The 12,862-nt window shown below is 38.2% G+C and overlaps 1 protein-coding gene across 7 annotated transcripts in view; it reads left to right on the forward strand.

Annotated features, from left to right (window-relative positions):
- DLG5 (discs large MAGUK scaffold protein 5) overlaps nucleotides 1-12,862 on the forward strand; it is a 111,457-nt gene that overhangs the window by 78,757 nt on the left and 19,838 nt on the right. For 5 of the 7 annotated variants that reach the window (XR_015706748.1, XM_087767044.1, XM_087767043.1 and 2 more), the window contains 8 exons: nucleotides 2,343-2,470; nucleotides 3,152-3,327; nucleotides 3,856-3,959; nucleotides 4,693-4,785; nucleotides 5,714-6,733; nucleotides 9,507-9,645; nucleotides 11,849-11,996; nucleotides 12,507-12,628. Coding sequence is in view for 6 of the 7 variants with exons in the window: in XM_087767044.1 (XP_087623170.1) it covers nucleotides 2,343-2,470; nucleotides 3,152-3,327; nucleotides 3,856-3,959; nucleotides 4,693-4,785; nucleotides 5,714-6,733; nucleotides 9,507-9,645; nucleotides 11,849-11,996; nucleotides 12,507-12,628 (1,930 nt within the window). In the remaining variant the exon portion in view is untranslated. The remainder of the gene's footprint in view (nucleotides 1-2,342; nucleotides 2,471-3,151; nucleotides 3,328-3,855; nucleotides 3,960-4,692; nucleotides 4,786-5,713; nucleotides 6,734-9,506; nucleotides 9,646-11,848; nucleotides 11,997-12,506; nucleotides 12,629-12,862) is intronic. The other 2 variants (XM_087767040.1, XM_087767045.1) reach the window with 1 other exon arrangement.

Consider the following 12,862-nt stretch of genomic DNA (forward strand, 5'->3'; position numbering starts at 1 on the left):
TATTTTAGGACAACGTTGCCCTTTAGCTTAAAAATCTGGGATGAAAGGAGATGCTAATCTCCCTTGCTTGTCTGTAGAGGGAGTTAAATCCCTTTTCCATTTTGGTATATTAAATAGAGTTCTTATGTTTAGCTTTCCAGATAACCTCTACATCCTTTCATTATGCTAGTAGTGCTTTTCTCCATTTAATTTTATTTTTCTTCATTGTAGTCTAGAATTTTTATTTCACTGCTTTGTATGCAAGTCTTGAATGCTGTTCTATTTGAAATTTTTACTGGCACATCACATTGTTTGCTAATAGTAATTTTTTTGACCACACGGAATACACAGGTGGTCTTCCAGATTGTGTTTCATTTATAACAGCTTCTGCATATACCAGAATTTCTTTCTCATTCCTGAATGACAACATTTGTGATTTAATGCTGTCAAATGAAATCCCTTTTATTTTACTGCAATATTTGGGGTCATCTTTTTTATGCTCTTCCAGTCTGGCTGTGTTCTGGCAGTGCATCCCAACAGATTCACGGAGACATTCCTTTTTTGATACTAAAAATATTTTTTAGTATTATTATATGTTGAAATATATAGATTGAAAAGACTATATGAACTGAGTACCAATGCTGATCCATCAGGACCACAGTCTGTAAATTCTTTCGGGGATAACAATTCCCCGTTCGCCATTTCTTTTTCACCTCTTTTGACCAGCTCCTTCATCATCGGATTTTGTGCATTGCCATCTTCTCCATTTTTACTGATAACTAATAATTTTGCTTTTCCGTTGTCTGGAAAATTAGTTAGCAAGTCTAGCATATGCTGTACCTGTGGTAAACAACATTGCAGCCTGATGAATTTTCCATTCATATGCAGTTATTCAGTTATTCTTTACTTCAGAGGTTGTTCTAAGTGTTTGCATTACTGAGATCAAATCATTTGTCATCTGAATATATGTTTCCCTTTCCTAAACATAGGCATTACACTTGCTGCTATCAAATTATAGTAATAATATTGTGCCAGCCTTGATTAGATATATGGGAAAATCCCTGCTGACCTACCAGCATTTGAATTCCAGGATGGAGATTATAGAGTTGAATACATTTGAATCCTTTTATTTTTGCTTCAACTTCACCTGTCTGCTTAAGCTCGTGTTCTGTATAATGACTCAGCTCAAAACTGAGTGAAATAATATTCACTTTTCAGCTCTGAGGCTGGGCAGTGACACTGTGATCTCTACTCAGTCTTTATTTTATGGCAATCCCATGCTCTTCCCTATGAACTTGTTTCTTATATAGAGCATTTAGAAGAACCATAAGGATTTTAGTATATTTTTGGCCGGTTTAGCTCAATTAATTTCTGGTAAATACTCATATTTTTGCATGTTTTATCTTCAGCTTCCCTGAAGACTTTCTTCTCTTCTGATTTTAAGGGGATTAGTCATTGAACCATATCTAGAACCATGCCTTACACGTCTGATTTAAGCCCTATTTAATTTTTGCATGTTGGATTTTAAATTTCAAGTATCATCTCTCTTCAATATACTGAGATGGTTGGTCCAGCTGATTTCAAGTAGAGTTCTCTAATTTTGATAAGTGTACTATTTAACACTGAAAATAGCAATAATAGATCAGTTTGTGATCAGCTGGTCCCAGTTTATTTTCTTTAACCATTTTTTTTACAGTGACCTTGCCATTTACCAAAGGAAACACTAAATTAAAATTTCCCTATTTGGTTTAATGATTGATTTGTTAAAGATGTTTGTCACTTTTCACATCACGGATGATCTGTTTTGGGCCAGGGTTGGTAGAATATCGCCTCTAATGCGTATTTAGAAATGGTCCCCCATAATGGGGGGGACAGCTTTCATTCCTGTTTAATTCTGGTCTTTAGCCATATCAAAGCAGATGTCTTTGAGTTCATCACTAAGATGCAATGCTGTTTTCTTACCTTTACAATTGTTTTTTCCCCAAGCAATGCCCATTCTTGGGGAACATGTCCTTGTTCTCTCATTACACATCCAGCGTCATACCTTAAAACAGGTTATATGTGTCTGAACGTGCTTTCTTGCATGCTGTTCTGCTTCCCTGTTCCTCTTTGGTGAAATTCCCCTTCTGCATTATTTCAGCCTTAATCTGAGAGAGAGAAGCATCATTCTAATGCCAGAGGATGCCTAATAACTAATAGAATTAGGAGCTTATGTATTGAAGTATAAAATATAAAAACTTGCCTAGAACAGGTACCTGTAAATACAAGTGCATAGTACGAACAGGCAGTAATGCCTCTTCCTAAGACACAGTGGCACAATGGTTGCCAGGGCAGTTGAGTCACTTTTTAATAATATTTATTAGGATGATATGGACTTGAAAGCACTTGGTTTTGATGTGGCAGAAGGTGTGAATGAACCATACCTCCCTGGAGACTGTGGGATCTTTGTTACCAAAGTAGACAAAGGAAGTATCGCTGATGGTCGATTAAGGTAGGATTTGAATTTGGAATATACTTGTCTTTTGTTGATCATGATAAAATATGAGCATATGGAAAATTGTCTTCAGTTTTTCCCGTTTTTTAAAGTTCTTTTTTATCATTGGTCTTTGTATATTATTAATGTTGGTTGGGAAATTGCACTGAGAAGACCAATGCCTAAAAGCATTACAGAAATTAAACGCTATTTGACTCATCCCTTAAAACTCACCAGGATTTGAAATGTTCTTTTGTTTCTCTGTGTCTCACCTACTCTGTTTATTATCTCCTCAAACTTTGACCTATTTATTTAAATTTTGGGAAAGACATGAGTGAGGTATTGGTGGAGTGCAGGGGGAAAGGAGAGTAGAACAAGGGGTAATTTGAAACTTGCTCCTATTCTTCGTGTCGATAGGAGTTTTTAAAGTCTCCTCTGTCCAAAGAGTTGCTTTTAAATAAGGAGTAGTCATTACTGTTTTGAGGATATACTTTTGCTAGTGAAGTGCAGATTACAAGTCCTGGTTTTCATTTAGCTGCTATTTAATGCTCTTTCAGGAATGGAGAACTCCAGATAATTGAGGATTGGCATATTGAGATCAGCCTTTTTGCATCCTTTTTCATAAATGTTATTCATGTGCTGTGTGTCCAGTAAAGTATGCTCGTGACACTGACCTGCTTATTTCTGTTTATCTGCCAGAGTGAATGATTGGTTACTGAAGATAAACGATGTAGATCTTACTAATAAGGACAAAAAGCAAGTTATAAAAGCTGTTCTAAATGGAGGAGGTGTTATTAACATGGTGGTTCGAAGAAGGAAGTCCTTAGGTGGGCGAGTGATAACACCTCTTCACATCAATGTTTCTGGACATAAAGGTAATGGCTATAAAGGCTGCATATAAATGGTATGTGTTTGTTCAGCCAAAAATGACTTGACATAAAGGCGCATGTTCTGAGCCTCTGCTTAAATCCCATTTAAACTGTTACTACCTCCTAGATAGGGATTGTTTTTAGCAGACTAAGAATGCTCACATTGATGATAGCTTTATTCTGTAAGTACAGGGTTTCTTTTTTGTTCTTGGGTGGGGTGGGTTTTTTTGTTTGTTTGTTTTGTTTTTTTAAAATATTTAGTTCTCGTTAGCTGCCTGTCTGGAGTGTTACTGAGTGTCTAAACAAGACTCTTAAACCCATCAGTCACCCTGGCTTTGTATGATTATATTAAATTTTGGGATATATCCCTATTTTCCCCTACTGTGCTCTTACTTCTTTAGAAGGGTTTTCAGAAATTGAAATTCAACTGGTTTAGTAGTTACATTTCTTTCTCGTGTAGGCAGATCAGACATGCTGTTTGAGCAAGGTATTTGAATTGCAGGATTAAGTTCATGTTTATTTTGTGTATTTCAGATAGTGGGGTCAGTCTAGAAAATGGAATATTTGTTGCTGCTGTTGTGCCTGGAAGCCCAGCTGCCAAAGAGGGTTCCCTTACTGTGGGAGATAGAATAATTGCTGTAAGTCTTAAGAATGCATTCTCCTTTTTTTATTTTTTATTTATTTTAAAGTGTTATCATTGATGCTACTTTTTAAGATTCCAAACTTTGCAATTAATTTTTTGCTTTTACTGTATTATAACCTTTTTGTAGATTTACTAAATATTTCTTATAAATTAATGTGTTTGTAGGCTGAGTGATTAATATAATGTGCAGGTTATTTGCTATGCTTAGTTCATATGAGAATTTTTAACAGAGACACTGACTTACTCTTCACCCTTGGCTTATATATAATGATACTTGTGATTTTTATACTGAATAGGAAAGGTCAGTTCCAAAAGGACATCCCTTGGCTAGATGAAATGTTTCTTGTCTTTTAAATTATGATATCACAGATGTTGTCCTTTTGGAGGGGAAGTTTTTCCCTGTGTGCATTTTCAGCCTTAAATGACCTGTCTGATTTATGAACTCTTGTGAAACGGAAGGTGATTACTGTCAATGTACAAATGCATAGAGGCTAATGTAGTGAAATAAGTGTTGTTACGCTGTATGTCTAGTAGGAATAGCAAAACTGTAGGTAAGAGGCTTGTTTTTTTAGTGGAGAATGGAAGAAGACAGGACAAGGTCAACCAGACTTCTGTCATGTATACATACAGAACTAGTGTTTTCCCTGTCTGAGAGGTATTGCCTTAAGATGCTCCCCATCTGCTACCTTTGATTTATGGATGGCTGTTTTGGTTTTTTTTGTGTTTAGATCAATGGTATTGCACTAGATAATAAGTCGCTTACTGAATGTGAAGCTTTGCTACGAAACTGTAGGGATTCCCTTACCCTATCACTGATGAAGGTGAGTAGGAGAAGCAAAATTTGCAGAATTTTCTTGAACTTATACAGAATTACTTTAGTTGTTCAGGGAAGAGTATATGACAAAATGAATATATCATCATGGGAAAGTCTCTGCTAAAAATAAGAGCATCTGGATGCATTTCACTGGTGGTACACTCAACAGTTATTTCCAAAGTAAGGCTATTGCAGCATCTGGTAGGAAATGAAACTTATTTATTGTTCTTATTTCTTTCCTATTTGTTTGCTGGTCATGTGAAATGACTTCCAGCACAATTGCTGCTTTCTTCTTGGTTTCGGCTTCAAAGCTGCAGCAGTTTTGTACATGAAAGATAAACTGCCTCCTGACTACAGAAAGGTTTGCTTTTCGTCAGGAGAGAGTTGCGCAGAAAACTGAACTCTGGCTAGCATGAGGATTAAGTAAGAGGCTTTCTTTTTCAGGCTTATTGCTATAAAAATATCTTCTGTTTTGCTTATTGAGGATAGAATCCCATTATGCTGGGCCTGTCACATGGGCTTTGTGAGTGATAATTCCAGTTCCAGAGAGCTTGAGGTTTTAAGAAAGTAAAAAGATTAAATGTTTGAGGGGAAAATGGACAATGAAAGATGACTTATTAGCATCACTTAACAGAGGCAGAAGTAGAATGCAGGTCCCTTCACTGTCAGTACAGTGCTTCTGCCACAGTGTGGGGTTGCCCTTCTGGAATTGTTCTGAAAATGTTTCAAAAAAATTTCTAGCTTCATTTTATCTGATGTTCTGTGCTTTACATCTGCAAGATTTTATTAAACCTTTCCCAACTGTATCTATACATGTGTTGGTGTATATTCAGGTATAGGTAAATCAAGGAGGCTAGAATATGCCTTATACTAAACAGAAATCAGCCATAATAATAAGGTGATTACTTGTTTGGTTTTGGTTTTTTTTGTTTTAGGTTTTTCCTCAGAGTTCATCTTGGAGTGGCCAAAATATATTTGAAAATCTGAAGGATTCAGAAAAAATATCAAACTGTAGGGTTCACGCATCAGAGATACAAGCCCAAAATAAAAGAAATCTGAAACTCAACAGCTCAACACAGACTGACATTTTCGATCCAGACATCATGGATGGCAAGAAGGACCAGAGTGATCAGGGCAGCAGTTCATTTTGTGATCACAAACCTTTCCCTAATAACACATTACGAGTAAACCCTCATAGGAACACTGTGCACAGTTGCCACAGTAATTCAGAACACAGTCTCAGCTCATTCAGCACAGAGACATATGGAGACCGAGGCTTTGGAGCTGTTGACTTGGATAACAGGAGGCTACCTTATGAACCTACAGGAGCTGACTGTATGATGGTTGAGACCACATTTGACAAAGCACATGGAACTAAGCATAGTGGTGGTACCTGGCCAAAAGTCATGGTTAATATCTCAGCAACAGAAACAGAAAAGTTCTCTGTGTACAAAAAGCCAAAACAAAGGAAGTCTATCTTTGATCCTGATACTTTCAAAAGACCACCAACTCCTCCCAAGCTGGAATACCTTTCCCCTAATCAGGTGACAGGCCATTCACCTCAGCCATCAAAAGCTGAAGTGGCTTCAACTCCTCCAACTCCTCCTAAGAGAAGTGACTCTATCAAGTTTAAACATAAACAGCAGACAAGCTCTGCATCAGAGTCTACGGTAACAACTGGATCACCACCCACCAGCCCAGCCACTGCCCAAGCTCCAGTTTCCTTGGCACTTAAACAGGATTCTGCTACTCTCAAGGGGCGCAGCAGGAATGCTGGGCATTATTATCGGGAGGAGGGTATTGACTGCACTCATCTCTCTTCAAGGAAATCCTGTGAAGATGACATTGGCTTTCAAAGAGTTGAAGAGCCAGAGATTAAACGACCAAGGCCAAAATCAGCTCCTGCACTGAGGCATAAAATGACCCATATGCCCATTCCTAATCCTGCGCTTCAGGTAGAAACTTGGTATATTGAAGCACAAAACTAGAAACCTTAAAGTGTATTTTCAGTGTGATTTTGGGTGCCTGGTTACATACCGTAACAGGAGAAGCATAGCCTGTTCTCTGAGAAGCTACCCCAGACTCAGTTGTCACTTTGCGGTATCTCAAAATACAAAACCAATTCATGGAGTTGCAGTGTTTAACAGGCAGTGGTGACCACCCAACAGGATAATAGGGTTCGGCTTAGTAGCCATATCTTGGGTTTTAATGCTCCTTGATGGAAGATCAGGGCTCTTTCCTGTATGTTTTTGACAACCTGAAAAAAAAAAAAAATAAATAAAAATGCAAAGAGGCAGCTTTAGAAAAGCTGAAAATAGGGCCTCCTAAGTTTTACAAAAATCAGATTGGTTGCCCAGCTCACTGTAGAAATTAATGGAAAAAGGTATACCATTCACAGTGTTGGTTTTTGTAAGTCTTTCTATATGTCTAAATAATTTTGTAAATCTAATGAAATTCATAGGGTGTTAGGCACATTACACTGTAAAGGTGGACTGTTTACAAGAATATGGTTTAATAATATAGTTCAAAATGAGAATATAATTTGTTAGAATAAACAACCCCTCTGTGGAGATTGTGGGTCATGTCTTACCAATGTAGGTGGAAGAAACATTTTATGTGATCTAGGAAGACAAACCTATTTAGGTGAGTGCATTATATAAAGTGGCATAATCCCACCCTCTTCACGAAGTTTTAGAAGCAATAGAGACAACAGAGCTGAATTGGATATAGTGGAAGGTTTGGAGCCATATTCTGCAAAAATACTGGTATAAGAGAACAACTGGCAATTTTGTCTTTTTTTGGCTTCTTCCATTGTATTCCTTCCACATTCCCTAACATTTTTGGGGAAAAATAGTTACAGAGAGCTTTTTTATAAAAGTGTCCAGCAAATTCTGCATTACTGATGCAGAAAAGCATATGGGTTTAATTTTGTAGCTGGAATCAGCAGATTTATTCTGAACAGGTCTGAAGAGCAGTATAGCTAAGAGAAAGGTCATGGTTTTTCATCAAGAATTGTGCCACAAGAAACGAAGGAAGGCATATTCTAATTTCATCTTGTGGCACATAAATAACAACAAAACCAGATCACGCTATTTGAATATGGGATGTTTGCTTTATGTAGAGTATCAAGTTGATGCATTAGCACTGGTACTCCCATGCTCTATTATAGTGCGTTGTTAGAGCATATATGTTGTCCTGGTTATAACTGTAGTAATATTACTATAGTAAGTGAAGAATTTCCAGCTGTTACAAGGACACATGTAGGTGGGGACTTACATGTAAGAAATTTGTTAGCTGGAACAGAGGGGGTGGTTTTGGCACTACTTTGGCATTACTTAAAAGACCAGAAAGGATTGACAAGGACATGTGATATTGCAGATATAATATAGGTGTTGGTTCGAGGTGAAGAAGAAAAATTGTATAATAGAATTATAGTAATAATTTCTGGTTTTTAAGGTTATTTGATGTATTAGTTAATTTACGTTGCCAGGGTTAAATTAGGACTAGGTTCTGTGATTCTTTTGGGTTTGGTTTCCCGCCCCCCCCCCCCCCCTTCATTTCTCCCCTGTCCTCCGAGAAAATAGGCAGAACTTTGTAAATCTAAAGTTGTTGTTGACTAGAGAGCAGAAGTTATATTGTGCCTCAAAAAGTGGACACCATTCACTCTGAAAATTTCTCCCTGGTGGAATCATCTTTGCGCACTACCACTACATCGGGCTGTGTAACAGTAGTGTCCAGTCTGCATGTATTCATTGCTGAATTAGTGTTTATAATATCAGAAATATGTATATAGAATATTCAGTGTAGTTGAATTTGTAGCCATATTGGCTGGTATCAATTTCCTTAGCTATGTATATACGCAATTAATTTTGTGTACTTTGATAAGTTGATAAATTTAAGAGAACTTTCATCCCTGAGTAGTAGGTAGTACAATTACTAACACACCATGGCAGTGATGAAGTATTGGTTCTAAGAAGGTGTCTCTGCATTTTGTAGTCTTTGTGCTCTGAGTAACTCTTCATTTAATTAAAATACTGCTATCATAAAAAATGTAAGTACTTTTTCAGTAATTATTTTTCACTTATTACATACTTCAATCTCATGTTTTGTGTTGTGCATTTCAAGTGTGTAAACTCTGCATGCTGAGCCCTAAACTTGTAGATCTGTAGCATCACTGTCAGTATCTGAGCTATTCTCATGTTTCTTAACTCACCAGTGTCTACTCATTATCTACAGAACAGAGGTTGTGATGGTTCTAAAACCTGAATTGCTCCGTTGAAGAGAGGTTGCTCCTCGTGTATCTGAAAATAAAGGCTTAGAGGAAAAAAACTTTCTGGCTTGTTAGCCAGGTCCTCCATAGGAAACACTTGCAATAGTGGCTGAAATAACAGTTGAAATGTCCTGTGAAAGCAGTATTTTAAAGGAGAAACATAACTAAATGCTGGCTGTTTTATTGTGAAGAAAAATATACCAGTTAAGTTGCAAACATTGGCCTAAAAAGATTACAAAATAATAAAAGGAAATAATAGAGCAGGATTGGAGGAAGGAAGGGGTAGAAATGAATAGCATCATTGAAAGATAAAGGTGTAACAAGCACTGTGATGGTGAGCATGTTCTGTAATAGATACTATAAAGTTTGAAGTTGCTTGCTGCTTACAAAGTTTGGCTGTTTAATTTTTTTCTTCTGAATCTCTGACTTTCTGTAATCAAATTTCTATGTTTTTGTAGGTGCAGAAGTATACTCCAGCTAGCGAGGAGCATCTGTCTCCAGAGCTACAGGAATGGGCACCGTATTCACCAAAACGGTCTGCTAGGCACAGCGATGGCTTTGTGCCTGCCACCTTATACGCTAGCAGCATGTCAGCAGGTGAGTGACAGAACTCATAGCTACTTTCTAGGAATGCCCCAAGGAATTTGTCCATATTGGACAATATTGGGGATTAGTTGTGGTAAGTGCAGAACAAACATGACTCACAAAACATATTTCCATCATCTGTTGTAATCTGAACATGGTCTGCTCAGCTTTTGGACTGTAAAGAAGTGAAAGCTGTTTAAGAACCATTAAGGAAACTGAGCAACTCCTGGCTGAAGGATTTGTGCTTCATCAGTTTCTGTGCAGAGGAGTTTTGAACACAGTAGTGGTGAACAAGGTGTAGCCTATACATCAGGGAGACAAGTATGATTTGCAATATTTTTGAAAACGAACAGTAAATGGAGGTGTCCCAAGCTTTAGATGCTTAACTTCCGAAATACTTCCAAGGAAAAATATCTGATGTTCAGAAAGTACAACGTATTAAGTTCTGCCTATTGGAAATCAAATGCTTGGAGTATCTCAGGTTGCCCAAACTGGTTGTGATCTTAATCTAAATTAAAGATTAAATGCCAGTGTGTTTGAGATACTAAGCTGCTGAAGAGGGGACTTACAAGCAGCTCACACAGAAATCTGTGTAATCAGGTAGAACAGAAAACAGCTGGCATGTTGTCTCAGTTGATGGAACAGTTGTTGGGTATTGAGGTGCATGTTAGCAGGTTTTAAATTGGCACAGACTAAATGGAGTACTTCAGGAGCTACTTAGGATAACCCCAGCTGTCTCAGCCTTTCCTCATGGGAGAGGTGTTCCATCCCTCTGATCGTTTTTGTGACCCCCAAGTTGGTCATTTTTGTACCCCCGAGTCCTTCTCCTCAGAGCTGCTCTCAATTGGTTGAGTACTGAAGGATGAGACAAACTTGAGAGTGGGCCCATGTGAACTGAATGAGGTTCAACAAGCACAAGTGTAAGGTCCTTCACCTGGGTCGAGGCAATCCCAGACATGAGTACAGACTGGGAGAAGAACTCATTGAGAGCAGCCACGGAGAGAAGGACTTGCAGGTCCTGGTGGACGAAAAGCTGGATATGAGCCAGCAATGTGTGCTAGCAGCCCAGTAAGCCAGCTGTATTCTGGGCTGCATCAGAAGAGGTGGGCCGAGGGAGGCGATTCTGCCCCTCTCACTCTGCCCTTGTGAGACCCCACCTAGAGTACTGCATCCAGCTCTGGAGCCCTCAGCCCAAGAAAGATGTGGACGTTTTATGAATGGATCCAGAGGAGGGCCACAAAGATGATCAGAGGGCTGGAGCACCTCTGCTATGAAGACAGGCTGAGAGAGTTGAGGTTGTTCAGCCTGGAGAAGAGAAGGCTCCGGGGAGACCTTATAGTGGCCTTCCAATACTTAATGGGGGCTTATATAAAAGAGGGGGAGAGACTCTATAAGGGCAGATAGCGATAGGACAAGGGGGAACGGTTTCAAACTGGAAGAGGGGAGATTTAGGTTAGATGTTACGAAAAATTCTTTACTCGGAGGGTCGTGAGGCACTGGAACAGGTTGCCCAGAGAGGTTGTGGATGCCTCATCCCTGGCAGTGTTCAAGGCCAGGCTGGACAGGGCTCTGAGCAACCTGGTCCTAGTGGGTGGCATCTCTGCCCATGGCAGGGGGGCTGGAGTTAGATGGTCTTTAAGGTCCCTTCCAGCCCAAGCCATTCTATGATTCTATGAGTGTACTTAAAAGAACAGCTTGATTAATAAGTTTCATAAATAAATATTAAAATACTATAATTTAAAGTCATAGGACACACTAGAAGTGGGAGTCTTTGAGGCAACAGAAGAGAATCAAGAATCATTTTAGCTGTGGTCAGTTCAAGTACCAAATAAAAACCTGTGTTTCTGTCAGATGACTATTCAGAGAGAAATACAGAATTTTTGTTGTTGTATAAAAATGTTTGATACTTGAAAACAGAGAAAATCTTTTAGTTACCAGTGCATGCTGTGAATGACTTCATTTTTTGGTAATCTAATCCACTTTATTACTGACTCATTACAAAACTATAATCCAGATTTTAAATGTGGCTGGAAAAAAAAGGTGTCACATGGTGCTTAATAACGTATTTGTCTGTATGCTAGTAATTTTTATTTATAGATACATGTTCATACATGCAAATGTTATAATAAGTAATCATATAAATATTTAAATATATCTAAAATCTGTAGTTTATATGATAATAATGTTGGTAAGAATGTGTTTTTATCATCTTAAGCAGGTACTGTACCAAGAAGCTTAGCACCATGCCCTGCAGTAACTGCTGTTATGAGAAATCCAATCTATACTGCCTGGAGCCACAGAGTTCACACCAGCAATTGTCCATCAGTCGCCAGCCAAATATGCCATCAGCATCTGCATCCCAGGTGTTTTGAAATTTATATCTCCTTAAATTTTTGTTTTCATTAGGATGAAATTGCTTCTGGTAGTTGTTTTATACACTGCAGAGTGAAACGCACTGCTGTTGTGTGTTCTTTTTGACCCAGGGTTCTCGAAACCATTATGGCATAGAAGTGATGTGCCAGTTGCTTTCATGTCTTTCTGTAACTGATGGATTAGGTTTTGCTCTGCTCCACTGACTGATATTGACAAAGAAATTTATTTTTTTAATGAACTAATTTCTAATGTTTTTTTCTTGTCCTTGCCAAAACAAATAAAGCCTTCCCCTTTTTTTTTATAGTGCTTTAGGCTATTTTTCTTCTGAGTTCTCTTAATTCTTAAAATGATGGCACAATTGGGAAGTGGGAAGGAGAGGAGCATTCATTTTATTCAGTAACTCAGGGATAACCAAAATTTTTTGTTGGCCAGTTTGCTATTTGCTGCGGTGTTTTGCCCAGTTCTAACTGTTGCCCTTTTCTCCTTTTCTTTTGATGTAGTTCCCAGCATCAAGGTCGCCTGAGTTTGGACCTAAGTCATAAACACTCCAATGACTACTCTGAAAATTCACGTACAAGAGCATCTCATGGCTCAAATTCATTACCATCCAGTGCAAGACTTGGTAACTAGCTTCTCTGATTTATTTCCTGTGGGACTCCTATATATTAGAGACAAAGAATAAATAGAAAATTGCTTAAGTACATGTATTATGGGATTGTCACAGCTAGCAAAGCCTAAAGGTTTCCTGTGTTCCTTTGCTTCATTTTTTTTGTGGTTTTATGACTAACAGTGTTCCCTGGAAGTAGCTGTGTTTCATTCATTCTTTACAGTCTCTTTAAAATCCTCTGTGTGTGTA

Source organism: Nipponia nippon, unplaced genomic scaffold (genome assembly GCF_047370975.1).
Source record: "Nipponia nippon isolate SJK-2023a ecotype South Korea unplaced genomic scaffold, ASM4737097v1 scaffold_3, whole genome shotgun sequence".
Classification (NCBI taxonomy): Eukaryota; Metazoa; Chordata; class Aves; order Pelecaniformes; family Threskiornithidae; genus Nipponia; species Nipponia nippon.